The 27,341-nt window shown below is 41.2% G+C and overlaps 1 protein-coding gene across 1 annotated transcript in view; it reads left to right on the top strand.

Annotated features, from left to right (window-relative positions):
- Positions 1 to 2,076: 2,076 nt before the first annotated feature.
- The window catches only part of lama4 (laminin, alpha 4), a 34,679-nt gene continuing 9,414 nt past the window's right edge, over positions 2,077 to 27,341 (top strand). Inside the window, exons 1-25 of the mRNA XM_046373424.1 lie at positions 2,077 to 2,690; positions 8,711 to 8,812; positions 8,960 to 9,087; positions 9,173 to 9,253; positions 10,768 to 10,982; positions 11,403 to 11,503; positions 12,657 to 12,837; positions 13,303 to 13,386; positions 13,528 to 13,679; positions 14,548 to 14,658; positions 15,032 to 15,143; positions 15,296 to 15,460; positions 16,900 to 17,093; positions 21,149 to 21,265; positions 21,807 to 21,955; positions 23,321 to 23,462; positions 23,550 to 23,643; positions 23,725 to 23,841; positions 24,363 to 24,548; positions 24,741 to 24,880; positions 24,983 to 25,147; positions 25,937 to 26,082; positions 26,409 to 26,571; positions 26,677 to 26,810; positions 27,024 to 27,195. Coding sequence (XP_046229380.1) covers positions 2,583 to 2,690; positions 8,711 to 8,812; positions 8,960 to 9,087; positions 9,173 to 9,253; positions 10,768 to 10,982; positions 11,403 to 11,503; positions 12,657 to 12,837; positions 13,303 to 13,386; positions 13,528 to 13,679; positions 14,548 to 14,658; positions 15,032 to 15,143; positions 15,296 to 15,460; positions 16,900 to 17,093; positions 21,149 to 21,265; positions 21,807 to 21,955; positions 23,321 to 23,462; positions 23,550 to 23,643; positions 23,725 to 23,841; positions 24,363 to 24,548; positions 24,741 to 24,880; positions 24,983 to 25,147; positions 25,937 to 26,082; positions 26,409 to 26,571; positions 26,677 to 26,810; positions 27,024 to 27,195 — 3,459 coding nt within the window. The 5' untranslated portion in view covers positions 2,077 to 2,582. The remainder of the gene's footprint in view (positions 2,691 to 8,710; positions 8,813 to 8,959; positions 9,088 to 9,172; positions 9,254 to 10,767; positions 10,983 to 11,402; positions 11,504 to 12,656; positions 12,838 to 13,302; positions 13,387 to 13,527; positions 13,680 to 14,547; positions 14,659 to 15,031; positions 15,144 to 15,295; positions 15,461 to 16,899; positions 17,094 to 21,148; positions 21,266 to 21,806; positions 21,956 to 23,320; positions 23,463 to 23,549; positions 23,644 to 23,724; positions 23,842 to 24,362; positions 24,549 to 24,740; positions 24,881 to 24,982; positions 25,148 to 25,936; positions 26,083 to 26,408; positions 26,572 to 26,676; positions 26,811 to 27,023; positions 27,196 to 27,341) is intronic.

Raw genomic sequence — 27,341 nt, 5'->3', positions numbered from 1 at the left:
GGTAACTCAAACATTAGTTGCCATGAAATTAATCTGTAATGAATGTTTACATCAGTATGGATTTTACCTTTTTGCCTTTGTTTTCTCCACATAAGTTTGGTTAACTTTGTTTAAATCCTGTGTTTCATATCCCACCAGACTTCTTTTTAGTGATGCCGGTGTGTTCCCAAATCTCAGCAATTACTCTGATAAGAGCAATAGCATTTCCAATAGAAATAATATCCACAACTACAAAAGTAACACTTGTAATACACAGAAATTGTTCTTTAATATGACCCCTTAAACCCTTGTATGTACTAAATATTAAGCAAGTGTCAGAAAAATGAAGTACAAGTAGTGTGGCAAAACCTTGTTGTACTGCATTAAGTAGGGCCTTGTGATACCCACACTGCAGCATGGCAAATGGATTCTTCCCTGTTGCTTTTGGCTCAGAGGGCAGTGTTGCACCATGCCATGCCTACTGTATCACTCAGCGGTGATACAGTGATTACATGAATGGCTTAAGTCAAGAAGATCACCTGAGAAAAACTCATCCCTTTGTAGAGACGTTGCTACAAGAATACAGTCCTGCTGCCGCTGCTGCTGTGAAACCTCCACGATCATTGGGTACGACCCTCGCCTGTGAGTGATCTCTGGTGTTTATGCTCCGCCTGTGCTGAGAATACCAATGTGCAATGGGCCAAACATGGAGAGGGAAAAGTCCTCTCTGTCTCAGCGAGTTGGTGACATAAACAGTTTGTGGTTCAGCCAAGTCTTTCTGGTGGTTACTGCTGCCCTGGTGCCATTTACATCGAAAGTGTTTTATAAAGGCTGAAATTGGACTCAAAAGTGCATGACTTGAGTGTACAATTACTTCCAAGACAGTAATTACCTTTGTTATGGTATTGCAGTCTTTTCATAAGCAGGTAATATATGGGTACAGGCACAAAATACAGACAGTGGTGCTTTTACTGGCTATTTGCTCTGTTAGTTTTCTACAATACTTTTGTGGATTTCAAGATAAAACACAAATTTTGTGAACTATTGGGCATGAGTTTTTGGTACTGACGGCAAGCCAGCCTTTGCTTAGTGCCATCTGTGGTTGGAGCACTCTCTACTCTGTGGTTAAACTCAGTTCTGCAAAGTACAGAGTGCTGAGGTTTCATAACAACAGATACTCTGAGTTTTGACAATCTCATCACTTGTCACCACCAGAACTGGCCTTATAAAAGAAAAACAGCTATCGCTAACCAACCTATGTTTTCATCCACCTGTTTTTATACTCATTTTCAATAAGAAAAAGAAAAACAGCACTTGTACAGTGCAGATTTAGAGACTAGTACAAGCACAAAGTACGCAAGGTGCAAAGTTGCTGAAACTCCTTTAAACCCCACTTCTTTCAAGTGAAACTTTTTTTTATTTCCTCAGACAAAAAAAGTGAGAAGAATTCGTAATTTATTTTGACTTCTGCATGCAATAATAAATATAGAGCAGCCCAAGGCCTTGTTTTGCTCTTGTGTCAATGTCATCTCTGCCACTGGAATGTGACAACCTGTTTATTAGTCACTTGAGACATATAACATCCACATGGTCCTAAAGGCGAGCATGACATAACTTGGACATATTTGGAACTGCTTACAACATGGTCTTTGTGGGGAAACTAGAACTGTCTTCAGACCTGTGTGACATGTCTGCTTCGAAGCATTAATTTCAGCATGTGCAAAACAAGTTGTAAGTCGTCTTCACAACGTCCAGCAATCCAGGTCCACTACAGGAAACTACTGTTTTTAGTCTCTGACAGTACGTCCTTTGTGCTGGAAGTGTCACACGCAGGTTCTTCCTGTTAAAAGCCTCACACAATATCTTTAAATTTAGCAGCTTTTGATGGTCTGACCTTGGAAAACAAACAGCCTGGGGCTGCAAGGTGGAGCTGGGCTGGGATATCACAGCAGCTGTTTCTTTTCTGCCCGCCGAGTGAGTGTTGAAGCTTTAGACCCTCTGCCCACCCTGGCCGAACAGAGGGGAAGGGAGGAGGGGGTTAGGGTGGGGGGCAGAGGGAGGGGTGCTGCGTGCTGAGCACAAGGTGAAAGGGTGTCATAGTCCTGCAAATGGAGATGGGAAGCTAACACTCAATCTGACTCTGTCAGTCAGGGGAGAGATATGCAGTTTGTATGGGTGTGCTGTCTGCTTTGAGCCTGCCTTCTGCTCCACAGACAGAAGCCCTCTGTTGCTCGTTTCACTCTCTGTCCGTCCTTCTTTCTCTCTTTTTCTCTCCCCCCTCTAACTCTTTCTCTCAGTTTCTAGCCTTCCCATCTGTATGTGATTTAGGCACTGGCTCGGGGGAGACACAAGTCAGCTAGGAGAGAGGAATCAGGGCAGGGAGGGAGAGAAAGGGAGGAAGTCCACACAAGTTTGTTTTACAGGACTCAGTCTGCTCTTACTGCCTGGACTCGGCGCATTGCCGCATCTGGAGGTCGGCGCAGTGGAAAAGTTAAGCCAGCGGGTGCAGCAGAGCAAGAGGAGCTGCCCAGAGATTTTCCTGCAGCCAGGAGACACTGACAGAGATACAGACAGAGAGTGCTCCACTGGGCAAACACACAAATATGGCTGCTAAATCTCTGTCCTGCCTCAACCTTGTCTGCATCCTCTCAGGGATTGTCTATCCAGTTTCTGCTGCCAGGCTTGAGGACCAGCAACAGTCGGTACTGAAAGTAAGACAAATTTGCTTTTATCTCTTATTGGTGTCCTAGTACAACTAAGTTACTGACTTCTTCTGATGTTGAAATCATGTACGTGAATGTTAAGGATGAGGCATGTTGATGGGTGTTTTGGCAGAGTTTACTTGTGGCTGTCTGGAGAGCTCTCTCAGGACTTCTGCGTGACTGTACTGTACTTCATAATGGTCCTGCTTTGTGTTCACGCATGTGTGTTCGTGTCATCAGAGGTACCCCAAGGCTAAAGCTCACATGGGCTCTGAGTTACTGTCTCCACCACTGTCATGCCCCTCCCCTTCCTGTCAGTTCCCTAATGGAAACCAGCTGCTTAATCTTTAACAACATCCCAGAGAGAGAGAGACAGCCCTTATGTAGGATAGAAAGCCAAACTATCAGCTGGGCATATAGTAGTGAAATAGAGCTCTGCATTTCCAACATGATTAACATTGTGCACCCAAAGATAACTGCAAACACTGTATTTACCAAAAAAGATGCACAAGACAAAAACTCGTGCTTACATGTAAGTCACCTATAGTTCAGAGTGCAACATTTGACCCTGATTTCAATATTAGAGTGTGGTACAGCACACTTAACTGTGTCTTTTTTTGTTTGGTTTTGTTTTGTTTTTGACAACACAACATTTCTCTATGAATCCTCCACCCAGTCTCCCATTTGTTTGTTTGTTTGTTTGCGCTGAAATAGAATCACAAGTTGCTGTTCTCCTGTTGTGTTTCTGACAGAGTAGCTTCTCAAGGTACAGTATGTTTGTATCCTACGGGATAGCCCAGTTGCTAAATTAATCACATAACCAGTTGCTTCGAGAAATTCTGTAGATATTGGATGAGTCAACACAGATTTTTGTCAATACAAGAAGTGTGAACTTAAATGGACATGTCAGGCATGTTTCATGCAGGAGACTTGAGTTCACATCCTGTGAAAGAACTGCACTTGACCTTTGGATTTTCATTAATCATACCTGTAATCATATATACATACATGTAGACCATACATACAACATATGGAGATTTTCAAAAATTGTAGCACTGGATGTAAAAACAAACAAACAAAAAAAATAATAAAATCACTGCATCTAATCTGGGGTTTTGCAGAGACCACAAATATTGACATTCCTGTTTAGCGACAGGTTAGCTGTCACCAACTCAATCAGAGCAAAACAAAAGTCTTGACTTTAGAGCAACACTTTGCTCTCCAGAATGTAAAAGTGTTTAACCTATCTAAACTGATATCCTCAATTCTTGATCTACAACTGATTGGTTGACATCCTGTTTGTACAGTTTTGATGCTACATTAGTCATCACTGCTGCACATCCTTATATACTGTAAGTGTTAGCTGCCTTTAGCTTCAAATAAGTAAAACAAGATGTCAGGCCATACATGAGCTACAACTTTGTCCTTTTTAATACATGTTTCGTTACACTGTGGCTGTCATTACATAACTGCTTTGGATGCCTTTGTGGCTAATTTGTGCTCATTAGCCCCATAGAAGTGAAGTGGGGAAAGCTGTGATTCTTGGCAACCAAGATGTAAGTGACTATATAGTGACTTTGCTCAGAGCTGGTCAGACAAAGTATAAAGTATCAAGAAACATCCTGGGAAAATGGAGTGTAGGTCAAAAGTGTGGAGATATTCAATCCTCAATGTTAAACCAGTGCAGTTTAAACATCTCTTACTCATTTTTTTTTCCTGTACATGTTTATTTCTCACTGTTTAAGTTTTCTGAGCTGAGGGTCCCAGGGGAGGAGGCCTCACCCCTGCAGCCAGACTGTCTGCGCGTAGTTCTTGAGTTAGGATGAGATTCTCATGACCCGGGATGTGTAGTGTCCGCAGGATGTTCAGAGGAGTTAGCATGACTAAATCCAGTGTCTGAACCCCTCTTCAAGGGCAAAATGAGTACAGCTGCCAGCTCCAGCTGGAGGCAAAGCGGAAATGAGATTCAACCTTCAAGCTTTAACATTTAATCCACTTAATTCTCACACTCTGGGAAAACTTTATTGGCAGGCAAATGCGCTGTACATAACACACACATAGAACACAAGAGAAGAACCAATTGCATTTAAAAGTTGTCTTTATAAAACAACATTTTAGAGCTCCCACTCTCCGCCACCCCCACATACGGTGCAGAGAAAGGGCATGGCCACAGTTTTTGGACCTACATGGCCAGAGAGTGTGTTGACTTTGGAAAACACTCATGTGTAGAGCCAAATATTGTTTTTGAGTTCGATAGAAGCCCTATTTGTATGACTCTATATTGCTTTCTTCTGGTCTATCCTGTAGGCTTTTAGTCAATGCACTGGAATTACTGATATATACTGAAAAACCAGAGCAGAGCAATACAGCTTTACAATTAAAACAGAGAGAGACTAGTACATGTTGAATGTCATCTTTGTTCTCCACTGTAGTGTGCACAGTGGGAGAACCGCAGGAATAGTTCACATTACTGAGTGTTCTCATAGCTGGCAGAAGGCAGCAAATGTCAATTGTTTCTGTGGTAAAGATTAGCTGAGAAAACCACCATGTTTGAAAATCCTTTTCAAAGTTTCAAATATGTATACAAGGATAACAAATACAAATACTTCTAAATTAATAGTTTGGGATATAGGAAAATAAATATATTTGCTGCCTTTCTGAGTGTTACATGAAAAGATATTAGCCTTACGTACCAATACTACTCAATACTACTAGAGTATGGACTAGTCTAGCTTAAACACTGAGGGGGGAACAACATGGCTTGTTTCATAGTTAAACATATGGTTACAAATGATTCTTATTTACTGAGAAAATGCATATATATATATGAAATTTTGGCAAAGTTTATATTGCATTTTTATTTCAAGTGTGTATGGCTAATCAATTGTGGCTAATTGTCTGTTCACACATCCAGAAGGTACAAAGCAACATTAGCATTGATTTAATGTTGTGTTTCCTTCTACCCAACCAATGTAAGTCATTATTCACTTTTCTTTTCACTCTCTTTTTGGTCTTTGCAAGTTTGTCTTTCTGCCATTTTGGGGCACCAAGCAATCCTTTCTACAGTTCTGTTCATGTTCAGGCCGAATAAATGAGATTCTTCACTTCAATGAGTTTTAGAGATGTTGGTAGGAGTATTTTTAACTTTAGAACCCATCTTAACTTGACAGTGACATCATTTTTTCTCATGTCTCAAAACTATAACAACTAAGCCCATTTCCCAAAAATGCTGAACTATTTCTTTTTTTGCTCTGAAGCTTAAATTATGAATGCAAATTATTACAACACCAAGTCATCCAAACAAGGCCAGAAAAATGTTATTCCACAGGCTGTTTGGCTGTATACTTGTGACGCATTCTTCTCATTTTAGAGGCATGCGTGTCCTACCTCAAGACCATCTGCTGCATCTCAACCCTTACCCCCCAGCCCCCAGCCCTCTGCTCCCCTGTGTATACACATTGCAGCTGTTTGACCCATCACAGCTAATAGGTCTAAACCACTGGTCCATAACAAAACTCTTCTAAGTGGCTTTACAAATGGTAAACAGTCTAGAAACTCTGAGATTTCCCCATAAACCTGTAGTTTATTATACCCCCAGTGACTTGGACTTCCATTTGGGGCTTTTTTCTGTGACAATTCAACCCATCTAAATCATTAGTCGCCTTTTCAGGATGTGTTTACAATGGAAGGTTGATACATTGAGTGTTTATATGGTAATCATGGATGGGTCTGAAATAAAATGTGTACTGTGAGTCAGGGAAGCCACAGGAAAAGGGTCTGCAGGAAGAATCAGTAGACTACTGCAGTTCACAGGATGTTTCACATGAGCTATCTACAGAAGCGTGTCTTTGTCTCACAGACCATCTGTGAATAAATCAAAGGAAAATGTGAATCATACTGTAAGTAAGCGCACAGTGCTGTATGTCTGTGGAATGTTCCAGTTGGCTGTTTTGGATGCACAGCATCAATGTCCAGTAGACTGAGTGGAACAAGGAGGTCAAACTATGGAGTTCTTCTAGACTACTGCACACAAAGTGCTATTGTACGCTTCATTGAATGGTGGTCCTTCAAATGTTCAAAGACGTTCAAACGAGTGTGTGTACGCGTGTGTGTGCGCGTCGGAGGGTGGGGGCAGGCTCTGAATGCTTATATCACACCATCCTGAAACCCTGGTGAATAAACATCAGACAGGATGCAGGTTTATAAATGCCATTCTGTAAGTGGGAGTGAACTGCTGCAATTCAGAACTCAAAGGTACAGATTTAAGAAATATGCTTTTTTTATTTTCTATTTTCTCTGAAACATTTAGAACAGCTTAAATCAAAATAAAAATAAATTAATACAAAAATATCTAATCAGTTACACACACACACACACACACACTACATATATATATATATATATATGTAGGCACCCTTGACCATTACTTTAATAACATCACATTCTAAATACACAGACAGTCTTGTCTTCTGGGAAGACTTTCCTCAGGATTTTGTGTCTTTCTGTGGGAATTTTTGTCCATTATTGCAGTAGAGCATTTGTGAGCTCAGGCACTGATGTTGGACCAAAAGGCCTGCAATCCCATTCCATTTCATCCCAAAGGTGTTAGATGGGGTTGAGGTCAGGGTTCTGTGCAGGCCAGTCAGGTTCTTCCACACCAAACTCATCCAACCATGTCTTTATGGACTTTTCTTTGTGCACTGGGACACAGTCATGCTGGAATAGAAAAGAGCCTTCACCAAATTGATGCGACGTTGGAAGCATAGCATTGTCCAAAATGTCTTAGTATGCTGAAGTTTTTAAGATTTCCCTTCACCAGAAGTAAGAGGCCAAGCCCACCTCTGAAAAGCAGTCCCATATGAGTAGTTTTGTCTATATATTGTATTTAGAATGCAATGTCATTAAAGTCACTGTTGGTGTAATTGTCAGATGGCCCAATACTTTTGTCTGTGATGTAGGTTTGGCCATTAACTTTCCAACAAAAAAATGTTGCTAACACTCAATTTATGTGCAGGCTCTTGCTTAAGGCCCCCCTGAGGCTTTGGGCCCCTGGGTCCTGCCAGGTCCAGGGCTATCTTTGTCTTCCATAGTTCAAGCTGAGATTTATAATACCAACAGTTGAATAGTGAATATGTTTTGGAGTTTACAGTTTGGCAGCAGTGCTCTGAGTTTACATTGGTATTTTATAGCTTGTGTGTAAATATTTACTTTGGTCATGAGGATTATTTCCTTGCACTCTTACAGAACTCAGGCTGGCTTAAGAATAGTTCATTTGTAAAGCCTACTAAAGAGACATTGTATATGACTTTGGACATACAAATAAATACAAGTAAGCATGAATTAAATAGATTTTTGTACAGTTGATAAAGAAGCCAATTAATTTAAATTTGTGCTGTGAATACATGCTTATATTTCGTAGTGAAACTGAATACAGTTTATACAAAACATACATTAGTTCTGGCATCTGCTCTCTCATTTAGTGACTGAATGAGCTACTGTGTGGGCTAAAGCCAATGATCAATTCGTTAGCCAGTGGGTCAGTCCGCCCTTGACAACTTATCCTAGAACAAAGTATAACCAGCATCAGTTGTTTTAAAAGGTACTCGCCTAGTTGCCATGTGTGGATATTAATGCTTCCCACAAGCTGTCTGCTAGAGATTTGAGAACCCCCCTGAGCTTTTCTCTAGTGCCAGTATCAGGCCAAAAGTTCTGCTCATCACTGAAATACCCTGAACTAATAGGCAGATTGCCATGACCTTTACTGAACTCAACAGGGGATCTCCATGAGCTTTCTTCTTGTTCCATCTGTAAGCTTTGCACAGAACTGAGGAAGCCACAAAAACATACTGAAGACTTTCAGTCTTTGATTTCCAAATGATCCCTTGCCATCTACTCTGCATTAGCACATTCTCTGGGAAAGTTCAGAGACAGAGTATACCTGCAGTGCAAACAGCTCATGTGTCATTGCCGTCAGGGACTTGGACTGTTTGACTTTTAAGTAAGAATTCATATTTCTGTTCCCGCTACAGGTATGTGCAAAGGGATTTTTCCTGAGTGCACAAAACTTATGCTTACCGTGTAACTGCAAAGGCCACGCAGAATACTGCGATGACATCACTGGTGTTTGTAGAGTAAGTTTTCCCCACACTGATGATCATTTTATTGAAGTATCGGAGTGAAGTCACTTCAGTTCACTTCATTTCTATGACCTTAACCAATAGATTTTTTTTATATTATCAGAAGTATGCTGCCATCAGTTGTTACATTCTCCCTTTCAGAACTGTAAGGACCACAGCACAGGTGATTTCTGTGAAATGTGTGAAGATGGCTATATGCTGGCCCGCAGCCCAGACGGACACCACACCTGCCAACCTTGTGCATGTCCGCTCTCGGTTGTCTCCAATAAGTAAGCAAGTCCATTCTTCAGTCCACAAGACTGCATGTTGTCGATGGGTAATGTCTGACATGCTTTCCCCGGTGCGTCTGGTCAGTTTTGCAGTTTATTGTGACAAAGGAGGTGCCACTCTGCGGTGCAAGTGTCAAGAGGGCTATGCTGGACATTTCTGTGAGAGGTGAGTGATGAGACAGCTTTGAACAACCAATCAAGAACTTATGTGACTCAAAGTAAGCAATGATCCTCTCTGCACACATCCACTAAAACTACAGATGGCTGACTGAGGTGAGCAGTTCACTTCATGATGATACAACATGCAGTCTAAGATACCATACACTAGGCTACGTTTTACACCACTGTAGAATACCTGCGTCATGCACAGTGCATCCAGAAAGTATTCACACTGCTTTGGTTTTTCTACATTTTGTTATGTTAGTCACATTCCAAAATAGATTAAATTCATTATTTCCCTCAAACTTCTACACAAAATACCCCACAATGATAAAGTGAAACAAGTTTGCTTGGATTTTTAGCAAATTTGCTAAAAAAAAAAAAAAAAAAAATGTAACATGTACATAAGTATTCACACTCTTTGCCCTGACACTCAGAATTGAGCTCAGGTGCATCCTGTTTCCATTGATCATCCTTCAGAGGTTGAGTCCACCTGTGGTAAGTTGAGCTGATTGGACATGATTTGGAAAGGCACACACCAGTCTATATAAGCCCTCACAGTTGACAGTGCATGTCAGAGCACAAACCAAGCCATGAAGTCAAAGGAATTGTCTGTAGACCTCTGAGACAGGATTGTTGAGGCACAGATCTGGGGGAAGGGTACACATTAAAAGTCCTAAAGAGCACAGAGGCCTCCATAAGTGGAAGAAGTTTGAAACTGCCAGGACTCTTCCTAGAGCTGGCCACTGCCCAAAGATAAGAGTGCCAAGCTTATAGGATCATACTCTAAAAGACATGAGACCTTAACTGCTGCCAAAGGGGCTTCAACAAAGTATTGATCACAGAGTGTGAATACTTATGTACACGTTATATTTTTGTTTTTTTTATTTTTCATAAAAAAACAAAATAAATAATAATGAATTTGCAAAAATATTCAAGCAAATTTGTTTCGCTTTGTCATTATGGGATATTCTGTGTAGAATTTTGATGGAAAAAATGAATTTAATGCATTTTGGAATGTGACTGTAACATAACACAATGTGCAAAAAGTGAATGAAATGAATGAATTCTCCTCAGTTCTCCTCAAACACCTATCTGTGGGTCCATACTGCATCAAATTGAAAATAAAAATCAGTAATCAATGAGGTAAAGCATTAATTATATTGTGAAAGGGTAGCAATCTGTCTTGAAAGCATTTAGGGCTCAACTGAAGCCTGCTGAAAATAAGATTTGAAGCCTGCTGCACAAAAGTGCTCAAATTAGAATCTTTGGGTCTGAAGGCATTAGAGTCACAGATAATGTGAAGAAAACATACAGCTGATGTGATAAACCACTGGTAAACAGCTGCTGAGTTTTTTTATGTATGGACATGAAATAGATCTTAAATCGCATTAATAATGGACTTAAAACATTTGAAGTTTATCTTGAAACACGCAGAAAGTCTTGTAACAAGTAATTCCTGGCATGTACCAGAAATCAAAGACAGTTCATTTTAATAGGCAGTGCTATTGTCACATGCAGGTGTGCTCCAGGTTACTATGGCAACCCGATGGCGATCGGTAGTTCCTGTAAGAGATGTGACTGCAACGGCAACTCTGATCCTAACCTGATCTTCAGCGAGTGCCACAACATGACGGGCCACTGTCAGCACTGCTGGGGAAACACCGCCGGTGCCAACTGTGAGAGGTGTGCCCCAGGTTTCCACGGCGACGCCATCACCGCCAAGAACTGCAGAGGTCGGAGCAACAAGTGAATTCCTACAATCTTAACCTTCTTTCAAATGAAGTTTGATCCATACTTGGAAGATTCACAATGTTAATAAGAGCTTCTGTACTCAGAGGTCATGTTTGAGTGAAGGTATTGTTGTTGATAATAACCTGGCAAGATAACCTGGCATATTATGTCACATTGTTTTGGAGTCAGCATATTTATTTGCTTTAATATCAAAATAAAAACAATACCAATTTTTTTATACACATATTCTCTGTGTATGTCATCCTAAAGACCTTGAAAAACTCACAAGGTCACAATTCATGATCCAGGATTATCATGTGCCTTTCGAGGCCCACCAAGTTCAAAATGAACCCTTTCTACAGTGCTCATAAAACACCATTCAACGTCTTTTCATCAATGCAAGTTTCCTGTGTTTGTTGCAGAGTGTGAGTGCAACAAATGTGGCACCTCTTCATGCGACGACAGAACAGGAGTGTGTCACTGCAAGCCGGGAGTCACCGGACGACTCTGTGACCAGTGTGAGGTGAGACGAGTCATGTGACTCTGCTCTGCTTCTGGGATACTTGGGGAGTTCATGTGAAGCAGGCTTAAGGGATCCTTTCAATTTATCACTACCTGGCTCATATTTTCATGGTTTTGGTCATCACTCATGAATTATCTAATGCAGGAGTATTGTCTGATGGAGATAATTCATCTAACTAGCGGCACGGTGGTGCAGTGGTTAGCTCTGTCGCCTCATAGCAAGAGGGTTCCAGGTTCGAATCCCGGTCTGGGCCCTTCTATGTGGAGTTTGCATGTTCTCCCTGTGTCTGCGTGGGTTTTCTCCGGGTACTCCGGCTTCCTCCCACGATACCAAAAACATGCACATTAGGTTAATTGGCTACTCTAAATTGCCCCTAGGTGTGAGTGTGAGAGTGTGTAGATGTTTGTCTTTGTGTGTTGGCCCTGCAATTGACTGGTGACCAGTCCAGGGTGAACCTGAATAGGCTCCAGCTCCCCCGCGACCCTGACGGATAAGCGGTATAGAAAATGGATGGATGGATGGATAAATTATCTGCATCTGTTCTAGGAATGGACAGGGCTTAAACCAGAAGTGGGTGGTCATTAAACTGGAAGTTTTGCATTGACTGTTGATGTTTGCACAGCTTTCAATCCCAAAAATGTGAATAAAAAATGAAATGCACAGAAATTAACTGTGTTTACCAGCAACATTTTTACAAAGTGTTCCTGTGCTCTTGTAGTAATACACAGTCGTGTATTTGACAAAGTGGTGAACCTCACTCCAGCCTTGCTTGTGCATCACTGCGCCTTTCAAGGATGCCGTAGCTATACCCAGTTATGATACTGTTACCGATGAATCTGTTTACCTGTGGAGTGTTTTTTGACCACTATACAACTTTCCCAGTCTTTCATTGGTTTAAATAATTTGGCTAAACTTGTTGGTTTGCGACAACCTGTCTGTTCGTCATAGTGATTGTATCATACGCCTCAGTGAACTTTGTTGGTATGTTCTCAGATCTTAGCAACTACCATGGTATGTATGATGGTGACAGAAATTATACAACTAAAATATAAGTCAGAATTATCCTTAAAATGGTTGACAATAATATGTTTCATAATGAACTTGAACAGCAAGAAACTGGGTTCTAACAGTGTTCTTCATTCATGTAATCTAGGAGGGTTACTCAGGTTTCTCCAGCTGTCAGGGCTGTCGGAGGTGTGAGTGCGGGCCAGCTTCCATTCGCTCCACCTGCCATCCTCTCACCCACAGCTGTCCGTGCCGCCCGGGCGCCGGAGGTCGTTACTGCGAGCGATGCCTCCCCGGCTACTGGGACTACAGCCCCTCCGGCTGCCAGAGTAAGTCATCTGACTATCACACGACATGTCCAATGTTCTCTTGGTATCACCCCCAAACCATTTGGCAAAATGTTCAATGCAAAAAATGTTTTCCCAGAGAAAAAAAGCTGTGCTGAGTACTTGCATTCCCACACCCACTGCCTCAGTAATGTACATGATGTCAGAGAAGCATCTGCTTCCAGTTGTGACCCTGTGGCCTGAGACTCTGCGGAGAGCTGAATGACATCAGCACACAGCCCAAATCTATCCACACACACAGCTGCTAAAACCATCAGTCCCACACAAGAGCGGAGCGGCCATAAGACAGATGTACAAGCCTCAAGCCAATACACCATCTGTGGATCTTGATATATATTTGATAACCACACTGACCTGTTTCCAGCTGGTTAGAAATTTAAACTAATGAACAGAACTTTCTTTTTTTACACTGTGAGAAGAATTGAATGTGCATCTGTTTTTGTACAGAGTGTGACTGTGAGAGCGGCCACTGTGATATGCACACAGGAGAGTGCCTGACAGAGGCTGCAGCAGTCAACCTGTGCAACATCAGTAAGTGAAGTTAACAGTTGTAGCAGAGATTCCACATCAGCAGAGTATACTTTTAAAAGAACAATAGACAACCTTTTTGAAATTATAGCACAATACAGCTGTGCTGTAATACACTAACGCACAAAATGTCCTTGGTTTTAGGTTGTGATGAGTGCATTTGGCACCTGATTGGAGACCTGAGGCTGGCGAATAAGACACTGGACCAGCTGAAAGTCGGAGTGTTGAACATCTCCACCGGTGCTGCTGCCAACGACAGGCTCAAATACTACAACTACACTGCTCATCGACTGCAGGTACATACACACAAAAGGGATTCATGCAGATGCAAATGCAAAATTAAATACAGTTCAGGCTTTTATATAAAGAATGGATGATGGACAACGTGTAATGTGAACTGGTAGTCACTGATAGAGACATACACATAGAGAACTATAAATACTTTATTGATCCCTGGGGGAAATCGTGTTAATTACAGTCGCTCCAACCAAGATTAGAAGTCTACAGGCCAAAGTATTATAATAAAAAGAGAAGTAAAAATATATCTGTCTGTTGCTGAAAGATCTCCTGTGCCAGAAGTTTATTTAGTCCAGTTTCACTGCTTGCATCCACCATGTGTCCAGTCAGCATGCAGCAGTTTTTAGCTAAATTGCTCTGACTGTACACAAAAGAGAACTACTGCACTACTACCAAGTGAAAGTGGATCATTTAGCATTTAGTCAAATATTTTTTATGTGAAGGAGGGAGAGACTGAAACTATGGAGTCCCCCGGGGATCATGTGGTAGGACAACAATACTGATAAGGAGCCTCATGCAAACATAACCATGGGAACAGATTGGTAAACTGAGTGCACATACTACCAGCTTGCTTGCAAGGGCTGACCCATTCAACACTCAGGTTTTACCGATCCCTTCCCTCAGTTTATTAATCACTACTGTATGTCTTTTTCTATCATATGACTCCATAGCTCCCTACAAAACATACGAAATGTGCATGTTTTTTTTAAATGTAGGAAATATGAGAAAAACAACACACTGACCACCACACATCAATCCTGTCTAACAACTGTCTCTGATCATTTGTGTTTTATTTCTCCTTTATACATTCCTTAAAGTGTATTTCTAATGTGGTTTAATCAATGAATGAAACTGCTTTGATCCCAGACTCAGTTTCAAGGCTGGAGGAATAAGTCCTCTGTGATGAAGGACCAGACTGGGGAGCTGGAAGTGGCCACAGAGGCTGTAGTGCTGGACATCAAACAGCTGGGAGAATCGGTCAGCAAAGCTATCCCTTTCATTTAATGCACATTTAAGTGAAGGATTTGGAAGTTTGAGCAAATGTTTTTTTTTCCTCATAAAACATATGCACCCTTCTTTTATTAACAATCTTTTATTAACTCCCAAATAAGATAAAAACCTCTACACTGACTTGCTCTTGTGCTTTTATACAGTGTATCAGTCAAATCTTACACATTATTTACACTGGAGGGGCTTGTCAACATAACAAAACTTGCAAAATTGAACCTAATATGTTCCAGTTATTTAGACTTAGCCAAATCTTTGTAGAAGGACCTGAGAGGGACTTCGGAGACTGATTGATGTCATTCACTAGGGTTTGTTTGTTTCTTTATTTTTTGTGGCTTTCCAGGAGAATGTGGTGAAGTCTCTTGGGAATAATTTGGATAATGAAACGTTGGAGACCCTCACTCTCGCTGAGCAGCTCAGTACAAACCTCTCTGAGCTCAATGTACGCATTGAAGGTACGAAACAGCTCTGCTCTCCGTCTCTATTGTCCTATTAGTGCCTCGTGTGTTTCCAGCAATCGTGTAGTTGTAGTACTAAACAGAATAAATGTTGCAGTATGGGTGACTTATGTATTTTAGGTTCCTAATGCATTAATTTATGTGCGCAGAGATGATCCATGACTGGGAACTGTACAGTGTTCATCAGGATGTGGATCCAGAGGTGGTCAAACGTAACACTGAGGTGGCCCAGGGAATGGTGACCTGGATGAGGAAACTGGATCTGTCCCCACGGGAGCCCATCGCCACTGATGAGTCAACTGAAACCCATGACTGTGAGGAGACAAACAGCGATTCACAAAACACAAGTGCACCAACAGGCAGTGGCATGCTCAACATACTGCTTATTTCTTATTATCATTGTCATCATGGGAAGATAAATCATTTATGACTCACTTTCATTTTTTATATTGGCCTTTTATAGTTACCTTCAACTAATAGGAAGTCTAAAGTGAGCCTATGAAATTTCAGCTGAACAGGGGCTTATAACCTTATCCACTATGAGCTGTACTCAGACAGTAGTCTGGTAGACTGTGTGGACTGTGCAGACTGTGGCAGTAACATCTCTGAGAGAATCAATCTGAGCAAAGATCCATTTTATTGCCAATTTCCTCAGAAGCTGCAATGACTTTCAAGTTTGAATGGCAAAGGGAAAGACCAGAAACAGCCTTGGAAAGGGTGCATTTGTCAGCTCTGCAAGTGAGGGAGACAAGTAACTGCTACTGCTGTAATTACAGTATGTCTTTCCCCAAAAATATACTCAAAACATACCACCACACAAAGCAACAAAGACTGTATAGCCATAGGCATAGCGGTGCTTTGAGCTAAATTTGCTATTGCAATTGCTAATATGCTTATTGATCACAACGAAAATGTTAACATGCTGATGTTTAGTAGGTACAATTTACCATGGCAATCATCTTAGTTTAGCTTCTATAATATTTGCTAATTTGCACTAAAAAAAAACAACAGGAGAGTTTGATGGAGGTGTCATTACCCAGCAAACATTGAGATGCTGAATGACTGTTGTTTATGTTATGTTTGTGAAAGTTGTGTCAATGTCCAGGACATTACCTGGCTGTCAGCAATGTCTAAATATGTTCAGATGAACAGTGCTTATTCAGCTATTCTGCAAAAGCTTATGTACAGAGTGTGAATTCACCATCTTTACACATCCTATAAAATGAAAAAAAAGAAGTTAAGTCCTAAGTCTAAAAGTAATAAGTCAGTGTTAACTCAAGCAGGACACAAACCTACACCTTTTTGCAGGTGGGACTGCATGGACTTAGTTATACTACATCACCTTTCTTTCTGGCAGAAAGCTTTAAAGACAACCTTCTCCCGTGTGTAAACAAAGGCAGCTTGGTGAAGACTTAAAATGACAGGACAGTAATGTAATCTGTGAGGGGGGGGGTCATCAGATGGGGATGAAGCACAAGTTAAATATAGAAAATTATTGCTGTGTTGCCAAACAAAAAATACAATTTGGATGCATATGTGACATATGGATACACACACACAAAGATAGAGCAAATATTTAGATACACTTTGTGGTATGTGCAGAGACCCAGTTACAAAACTATCTTTGTTTTTCACTCCCCAACAGAAACAGCCTTATTTTACTGAGTGTCTATAGCAAGTCCTGAGGCATGCAAACGTTAGACTAATGATGATACTGTAAAGAAACAGCCTGTGTTTCTGATTGTGTTTACAGTGCTGAGGCGCATCCGTCAGTTGGAGAAGAAGTTAATGATCACAGACGGTCGGCTCCCACCTGTCAGGGAGATCCTGTCCCGCTTCTCCACCAAGCTGTCTGATGCTCAAGGCTTCCTCCAGAAAGCATCCGCCACCGTCCAGGAGACGAACGACAAGAACAGAGCCAGCATCCTCAAATTCCAGAGGAATGAGGTGATTTCTCATGACCCCCTTACCCTTACCAACAAGGCTCCTGCTGTCACTCCCCTCTCTCGTCTCTCCTCCATCTTATCATTCTGCACTTGTCAGAATAGATGCATTAGTAAATAGTCCTGTTAAAACGCCTTCCTCCCTCCTGTGAGGGAGTGTGCTGGCATGGAGTTCCTCCTCAAAGTGGTGTCTGCTTTATATCCTCTCGCAATGTTTCAGACAATGTTGAGATTTGCTCCATCACACCGAGGTACCTACCCTTAAAAGACACAAGATACCCATTGTTAACATGATCTGCTCGCAAGGCTGTGAAAAACAAATCTGGTTGTTGTTTGTCAGGCATGTCAGAGGTCTATTACTTGTGGTATTTAAGTGCCGAGAACAGAAACACAAAACCATCTGTGGGAGTTTTGGGTTGTACATTCGAACAAGGCCCACACAGGGGGAAGCAATGCTGCAGAGCTAATTTATTCTTCTTTTCCCATGACAGAATCCACAGCCAACATACAGAAACATTTACTTTATTTTCCCCTGATATAGCCCCCTGCCAACACAGAGTTATTAATGTACAGAGGAGATTCATGTTAGCCCAAGTTAAAGAGAAAAAACCAAAATGCTGACAAGCGTTTAGACGGCCCCGCAAACATTATTCACTATGAATGATAAATAGCAGAGATGTAGCAGTGCGAATTCCCACCTCTGGACAGGAGGAGTTACCCTATCTATCTCAATATGCACTATATAGACAAAATTATTGGGGCACTTGACCATTCACATCACATTCTAAATACATCAATATCCCTGTAGCTTCCACTCTTCTGGGAAGACTTTTCACTAGATTTTGGAGTGTCTCTGCAGGAACTTTTGCCCATTTATGCAGTAGAGCATTTGTGAGGTCAAGCACTGTTGTTTTACTGGCTCGCACTCTCCATTCCAGTTCATTCCAAAGGTATTCAATGGGGTTGAGGTTATGTTTCTGTGTAGGCCAGTGAAGTTCTTCTACACCAAACTCATCCAGCCATGTCTTTATGGACTTTGCTTTGTGCACTGGGGCACAGTCACCCTGGAATAGAAAAGGACCTTCACCAAACTGTTGCCACAAAGTTGGAAGCATAGCAATGTCCAAAATGTCTTGGTATACTGAAACATTAAGGTTTACCTTTACTGTAAGTAAGGGGCCATGCACAAACCCTGAAAACAGCCCCAACCCAGTATTTTTGTCTGTATAGTGTAGCTAGAGATACATTAGAGATGCCTTATTTTCTGTCTTGCAGTCTCCCTGACAATCTTTCTAAAGGCCGAGTAATATCAATATTTCACAAAACTGTCTTTCTGTGGGAGAAAAAAATAATTTCAAGGAAATTCCAGCAATCTGTGAATTCGGTCAGGGGGGTTCAACTTTGGTAGACACATTTTCCTCAACTGACCAATAGTAAAATGTCTTCAATTTCTTGGTCTTTGAGGCAATGGAGAGCTGGAGACTTTGAAATTAACAAAGCTATCACAAGCTGTATGAACCATTCACTTTCATTTAACCTCGCTATGCTGGAGCATAAACTGCACCACCAAAAAGACATGATTTACTGGCAGTTATGTGAGACAGGAGTTGATGGAACAAATATTTTTCAAACCCCAAACGTTCTGCTGTTTGGAGAGAAAAGTCTTTAATCAACCCACTGTAAACTACCTGCTCATCAGCAAATAGCAGGAAGACACAGCAGAGGCTAGCTGGTGAATATAGTGGTGCATTTGCCAACTAAACACACAGAGTTACCATGGGTGTTAAATTGTGTACCTTATTATAACGTTCAGTGCCATGAATTTCTCTTCATGAGTGCATGGTCTAAAGCACGCAACAGAAGTGCAGTATCTCCAGCTCTCTTTTTAAATGGCACATAATCTAGGAGCAAAGTAAGTCATGTGGAGCAAAGGGGTTGTTGTATTTAGTCTCTTAATTATTCATAGGTGTGTTTTGGATTTAACTTACATTAAACCAGTCAGAGTGTCATCTTCTGTTCCCTTTGATAGCCAAGTGTGCTTGAACCTGGCACATTGCAATTTAAACAGCACTCGTCTTAGTGACGGACGGGTATGTGGTCCTTGGGCGATGGACTCTCCCAATTCTCTGTAACACCAACAACTCTATTTGACTGCATGTGAGCAAATGCACTGTTATTTAACTGAGGAGGAGGAACAGGGCTCTTGTGAGTCATAGTGACATGCTGATCACAGTCCATGGATCAGGCGAGATTGGTCATAAAACGATCATTCTGACTAATAGATGAGCTGTGGGAGGGTGAAATATTATATCTTTACATTGCCTGATCCCCATGGCAGAAATAATAAGTGTTCCTCCCCATTAAAGAGACATTACATAAATCTTTGACAATCAGGATCTCGCTTTAATCAACATTCCGTGTTCTTCTACACATCCAAGAAGTCACACACATTCCAAGTAATTCATTGTCAGATGGGTTTTAAGTACTTACTTGCCCAAGTGGCCACTGGGTTTGAACTGTATCATTTTAAAACTAATACGGGCTGCCATTTCTTAGGTATGTCAACATATGCCAAGGAAAATGGTGAGCAATAATGATTAAAAAAGAAAAATCAGATTTATAATAAATGGATGAAAATGGCTTTCCAGTAACTTTAGTTTATATGTTTATATGATTTATGTTAATGTCAATTCCCTCCATATATTGATTTACAACTGAGTGAAATGTCTGGTTGGAATTTGGAAACAGGAAGCTGTGATCCAGCCCTAGTTGTCATGCCTTGGTTGACATTATGGGTCTGCTGTCCAGCAGAACAGCTGTTGCTACATTCTGTGTGTGTCTGTGTGCGTGTCTATGTTTGCGTATTTGTGTGCACGTGTATTATCAGGAGCGGGGATCTCCATGATCGGGGTCTCTGAATGGTGCACTAACCAAACATGGAGCCTCTCCTAATCTGGGGCTCTTCCTAACCTCAGCACAGACCAGTCAACACCAGCAGCAGCCACAGCATGAACACTGCAGGGATACCACAGCCAATCAAATGATCTCATCATTGTGCCATAATTAGTCATGCAGTCAAATTATCAAAGCAGATATGTAATGGTTATATGGTACAAAATCTTGACCACCAGGACATCCCATTATTACAGTTTTTCAGTAGGTTTACAGCATGATAATGTATAAGAAATACAAGCTAAAATAGCCACATTCATAAAAAGCAATATACAAGCTAAAATTTAAATCTGAACTCTGAAAAAAGTAGAGAAAACATAAATGCCCTCACTTGAGCTCAGATGGATAGTGGGACATTTTTTAAATTTTGTGCTTATTTGATTCCTTTTCAGGAGTTCTACCAACACCATTCTCATGTCTGAATGTCAAATACAGAGCTAGAGCCAGGAGGTGATTAGCATAGCTTAGCATTATGACTGGAAGCATGGGAATTACTACTTTTGTAGGGAGTTAGGTGCAGTAACTACAAGAGATCTATAGATTCTACAACAGCTACTTTTGCTATTTTAGTTTTGCTGTCATCATGAGGTTGCCAAGCAACCAGAGGAGTTGCTGTACAGAAGTGTTGACATGGATAAGCTGTTGTTCTGGCATAAACCTCCTTTGCTATCCACAAGCTGTTGTTTTTACATTTCTTTGTGTACAAATTAAAAATGAGATGTAATAGTGAACTTAATAGGTAATGGAAGGTATGAACTTCTAAGCCAAGCAAGCTCTTACCAGTTGCTTCTAGTCTCCACACTTACATAACACATAGACATGAGAGTGGTATTGAACTTTTGATCTACTTGGATAAAAAACAAAAAAGCCTAGATGACATATTAATACTTTAAAGATAGTGTTTAGGGGTAAGCCCTACAGGTTCAAGAAACTAAACATGTGTGTGCAATGTGACTTGATTAAGTCTGATTGGAGATCAATCTTCTCATTTCATAATTATCTTTATCTTTGTATCCTGTCTAATAAAGGCAGTAGTATTGGAATAAATTCTTAAGCTTGAATTGTGGCTAACTTTTTACTTATTACGTTTATTTCCTTGGGCTCAAGGCAAAGCAGCAGAATCTGGAGGAGGAACACACTGCTGTCAACGAAACAATGGACATAGCCAGAGGTTTCATCACTGAAACACAGATGACTGTGGCTGACATGGAAGCTATAGTGCAGGTGAGGCTACCTGACTGTGAGGACCTATGGTGATTTCATAAACTAGGTTCAGTGGTGAGAATGCAAAAATCTCTGGGCCCCTGCTGTCCAATGATGCTCAAGCTTCTTTATGACTCACTGAATGAGTATTGTATGTCATAATCTAATAGGCAGTGATGTGGGGCTGTAGTATCTCAGAGCCTGCATTGAATTTATTCATAAAATGGGTTCCTGAGGCACAGCTTGTGTCAGATTCTAATGCTAGTCAATTTGATTTGGAAGCCATTTGCGGATTGCTAGAGATTGAATAAGGTGGATTCTCAAACGGCTTTCCCTTTTTTGTCCAGTAGCTCTCAATTGAGCTACCCTTTGGGGAATTATAATCAACCTGAGATAACAATGTTAGCATGTGTCTAGCATAGTGTGTGTGTGTGTGTGTGTGTTCTACTTTGCACGAATTACAAGGATTCTGAGAATGTTATTTTCATGTGAAGCAGTGAAATGTCCTTGCAAATAGTAAATTAAGTATTTGTGTATTTGCACGTGTTCACCATGCACACAGAATGTGACCGAATACCATGCAGCAATCGATGGCGCCACCCAAAAACTGACGGAGAAGACTGAGCGTCTCTCGCTGGCTGACAGAGACCTTGTGCAGAGGGCAGTCGAGCACGCAGAAGAGCTGGAGAAACAAGCCAATGAATTGGAAGAGTGAGACACCCCTCTGTGTCTATTGGTTATTAACCTAATCATTAATTAGTTAATAATAATCTTTGAGCTTTAATCATGCTGCGCCCAGTGTAAATATCCTTAGACAGGGTAGAGCACTGCTTATTGTATGTTCAACCAAGCAAAGGACCCTTTGCAGGGCCTTAAGTTCCTGTTCGGTGCTGTTTCCATACAGTGATGTTCCTATTCAGAATGCTTCCTGAAGGGAAATTTCCTGAGGCATCTGAGGTGGAACAGTCTGCCATGCTTTTCTCACCACTGACTCAGGACAGGCCTTTGGTCTTGTGGACATTAAGAGACTTGCTGTCCACCCTCTCCAACAGGGACCTATAAATATTAAGCGGGTCAGGCACTCTACTTCCTTCATTGTTATCTTTGATTAAGCTAACCACAGCTGTGTCTCAGCAAACTTGATTATGGTCTAAAAAGTGGTTCCAAAATTGTATACCAGTAGCTCCCTTTCTTGTCCTGGTGAGATGGGGAGGTGTGGAGGATGTGTGCCATAGCATTTTGCAATGATCAGTTAGGATGGTAGGCAAGTGTAAGTGCAATGGGTACAGGAATGATGGTGGACTTCCTGAAGCAGGTGGATATGACAGACTGAACCAGGGACAGGCTGATTATAGTTGTGATCACCGGTAATTGTTGGGCAGCGCACAGTTCGAGAACCTCCGCACTAATACAATATGGTCCTGCTGCTTTCTCAGTGTTCACATGGTTGAAATCCCTCCTGACATTGTGATCAGAAATGGTCATAGTGTGAAAGGTGCATGTACCCACCCATTCACATCTGCCTCAGCTGTTTTTACTTGCTGACTGCCAGCGACCTTAAAGCAAACACTAAAATTGTTTAGCTTATGTCAGATTATGTATGTATTTTATCGTTTTGTCAGTGTCTGTTGTGAGAAAGGTATATAGGTGCAGCTGCATTAATTGTTTGTTTTCAGGTTTGTTGTTTGGTGCTCGACAGATACTGTACATTGCGTTTATCAGAGCTTTTTTCACAGAACAGCTGCATGCTGCTGCTGGAAATAAGATGAATAAATAAGAAGAAAGGGGCAGAATCAAACCAAACAGTTGTGGTTCAAAAACGTACACAATGAGTCAAAGAATTGTAACGTTTTACACACAGTTGAAGAGACCTGAAAAGTCACATGATAATTCTCTGTAGATTTGTGGCCATAGTTAACCATTTCCATATTACACTTTGTCATTTGATGCCTTGTGAATATCAAAATAATGATTAATGCAGCATTCAATATGGTTTCTGTGAGTACTGGAAATTTGGATGCTATTATGTGCAATTTGGCAACACTAATTCGATTGTCATCATCCTATCTCCTCCAGGGATCTGAGAGAGAGTGATGCCAATGGCTTTGTGCAGAAAGCCATAAGTGCTGCCAATGTTTACAACAACATTGTGAAATACATCGACGATGCCAATATCACCTCGCTCACCACCTTCAACTTATCTCAAAGAGCTGAAGATGTATGTAATATCACAGAAAATCATAGTATGCATTCACTGTAATTCCCATCAACATTTTGTAGCTTTGTTCTGTGGTCTGTCTTGTAGGCCATTACTGGGATCAATGTTCAGCTTGGCCACTTGGTAACAAAGAGCAACAATGTTTTCAAGGAGTCCATTTCACTACATACAGAGCAAATTGGTATGATGCTTTCACAGAATGATATATAGGTGAAATGTTTAGAACTGTTGGTTTGACAGTTACTGTATCTCTCTGTGACAGAGGTAGAAGCTGAAGTAGCTGACAAGATGAAGTACATTGAGGAGACCAAAGAGACCATGGATAAAAACACCCAGAAACTTGCAGAAATAGTGGAGGGTATCAGTGGAATTCATACAGGTAAGGATCTTGAATATTTGAATATTTTTCTTTATTTCAAAGTAACAGTGTGTCCAGTATCAAGGTTAGCACAGTGTTTTACCTGCTTAGCACAAACAATGGAGGCAGAGAGAAGCTGTTGGCAAGATGAAGCTTGCTAGCATCGTCTCCCGTCAACAAGTGCAGTCATAGTAGTTTGTATTCCACATTCTGTTCTTTTAATGTCTGAATTAAAGGGTTCTACCCTAGTGGTATCTAGCCGTAGAGACATGTTTTATATTTGCTTTTATTTGTATGTTTATCCCGATGTCTTTCTAGCACTTTACCCACCAACAGGCCTAGATCCTGAAAAGTCAAACAGTTAGAAAGCTATGAGCAATACAAATGCAATTCCATTCATTCCAATTTTGTGATTTAGATGAACTGGTCATTTTAAAAATTGGGTTGTTAATTACGGTAGACAGATGTTCACCATTAGCTACATGTTCAAGACGTGGATATGTCAGCATTTCCTCTTTCTCACCCTCTGTATCCATTTCCAGACAGAACACCACAGCGACTGGAGTCTACCCTGAGGGTGGCTGAAGAGACTCTCAACCGTTCAACAGAGGTTCTTCAAACCATCACCCCTGTCACCAGCAAGGTGGCAGAGTGGGCCAACAACATGAAAAAAAACGAATACTCTACAGCTGCTTATGAACAGGCCGTCCTGTCTGCTGGAGAAACAGGTATCTTATCCACTGCAACGCTCGTAGTAACACATACATATCATAAAGATCTTCAGTCTGCATTTTTTAGTACTATTTAACTATAGCTCAAAAATGTAACAAGCCTGTCAGAGTTATCTCACTTTCCTCTGTTTCCTTCTATTAGACATTCTGTTTAAATTCTCATTTCCTCTCATTCAATGTAATCTATAGTGGAAAACCTCAATGTGCTTGTTCCTGAGCTGCTGGACAAGCTGAAGGTTGTCGAGGAGAAGAAGCCTGTCAATAATGTGACCACCAACATCATGAGGATCAGAGAGCTCATAGCCCAGGCCAGGAGTGTGGCCAAGAAAGTTAGTTCATCACTATAAACACGCCTACAGTATGGTGGACAAAAAATAGTCACACACACTCACCGTAGGCTTTAAGTCATTCAGGTTTGTTTTCTACCACAGGTCCAAGTGTCCATGAAGTTCAACGGTCAGTCCTCAGTGGAAGTTCATCCTCACAGTGACCTGGAAGATCTGAAGACAGTGACGTCCATCAGCTTGTTCATGAGAGTGGACCCTGACAAGGATCCCATAGAAGACCGTTTCATCCTATACATGGGAGACCGAAATGTGAGGAATTTTGGGAAAACTAAATTGGTTGCTTGGCCATTAGCAGTAATGAGTTAAGATAAAACAAATGCCTACTAGGAAGAATGCTAAGTGGATGCAGATGGGAGCCTTTAAAAAAAGTAAAGGCGCTTGTATTTGTCAAATCACTGCTACCTAGGAACAAGGTTTTAGGGTGGGTATATGGGCCAGATCTGCTGCTGAAACTTCACAAACTTGCACCCAGAGGCCCAGGGCAAAGATGAAAGGCAGGGAGTAACTTGTGGACATGAATAGTTTGTTGTGATCTTGGAGGAAGGAATGACAGGCTTTGAAAGCAAGCATTTGCTCCATTCAAAAGGTCTCCAAGAGACGCCTGTGACAATAGTGCATGTGTGCATTCAAAGTTGGAGTTCATTTACATAAATACCATTAGCCCCTGCCCAGTGGGGCACAAAAAACACTGCTGCTACCCAATGTGAGGCCTCTCTGTTCCCTTCAACGACCCTTCACCTTGGTGATATCAGTGCTACTGTAATCTATGCAGTGGCGTTTGTCTACGGCTTTCCAGTGTGGAATAATAGCCTCAGCATGAGCACTATTGGTAGTCACAAATGAAGGATGTTTATGTTTTTGAAACCACCATATTTCAAGGTGAAACAACATAAAATATTGGCATTTCCCTGTTGGAAACCCCTGCAGCAGTGGCGAACAGTTGTAAAACAGCAAAACAAATGTCATAATGGCAAAATGGACAGGGTATGAACTCACCATTATGCAACATACTATGAGGTTTTTCTGCTGTTTTTGCAGGGTAGGAAAGACTACATGGGCCTGGCCATCAAGAATGACAACCTGGTGTACGTGTACAACCTCGGGGGTGAAGATGTTGAGATCCCACTGGGTTCAAAGCCTGTCAGTCAATGGCCAGCAGTATTCAACTACATCAAAGTAGAGAGGTAATCAGTCAATCAGTCATTAAATATTGACACATTTTACTCTGATGATACTTGTACCTGTAAAACATTCATTATCTGTACCATAGACTTGTTTCACCAGAGAAGTCGCTCTACTAGATAGTAACACCACGGTACATTCGTGTGTTCCACTTCCCCAAAATTTAATAGAAATTATTGGAAAACATTTTTTGAATGGTTATGACTTGAATCAATTTGGAATTTAAATGTGTAATAAGATAAATAATATCTAATAAGCTTAACAGTTTCTGTTGAGTGTCTTACCACTCATAACACTGCAGACCAAAAATTGCGTTCTTTGTTTGCAGGCTGGGCAGACATGGAAAAGTCTTCCTGACCATCCCCAGTCAGAGTTCCACAGATGAGCAGAAGTTCATCCAAAAAGGCGAAGCTCCAGGCACAGACTCACTGTTTGACCTTGACCCTAAGGATATGGTATTCTTTGTTGGTGGTGTCCCACCAGGTGTCAAGGTAATACCTTTTTCAAACATTTCTTTATTTAAACAAATGCTTATTTAATCATCTAATCATCTGTTTTTTCCTAAATTATGACCTGTTTTTTTTTTTATGAACTAGCTTCCACCTCCTCTGAGTCTTGCTCCTTTTGTGGGCTGCATCGAACTGAGTTCACTGAACAACGACATCATCAGCCTATACAATTTCAGAGAGACTCACAAAATGAATGTAACTACATCAACACCATGCCCCAGGTACACATTGACATGGGCCCAGGGCAATAATTTGCCTACAGACCCCCTCATTCCCACCTACCATTCTGTGCACTGTGTCACTTTCAAATTCCAGCTGAGTGCAAAACAGACAAGAGAGTGATGAAAGTTGTATCTGAATTATCTGATCATCATATTATCACTTAGACTATTTCAAAATATTTCAAGTATCAAATGTTTCTCCCACTCCCTTAGGTACAAGTTGGCATTTTCCCAGAGTCGTATTGCTAGCTACCTGTTTGATGGAACGGGCTACGCACTCATCAATGATATTGAGAGGAGGGGCAAATTCGGTGTTGTCACAAGGTTCGACATTGCAGTGCGAACTGTCGCAAATGATGGTGTCCTCTTCCTCATGGTCAATGGGGTAAGTGTAAGGACTAGGAAAAGACCTAAAGTCACCTTTCACAAGGAAGTATGAGCATAAGGCTAACATCTCAAAATGATATTTCACCATCTCTAGGGAAATCTCTGCATTTGGTAAATGTAGAGTCAGTGTGACTGGCTGGATAT

Source organism: Scatophagus argus, chromosome 19 (genome assembly GCF_020382885.2).
Source record: "Scatophagus argus isolate fScaArg1 chromosome 19, fScaArg1.pri, whole genome shotgun sequence".
NCBI lineage: Eukaryota > Metazoa > Chordata > Actinopteri > Scatophagidae > Scatophagus > Scatophagus argus.
This window is presented reverse-complemented; position numbering and strand designations above follow the sequence as displayed.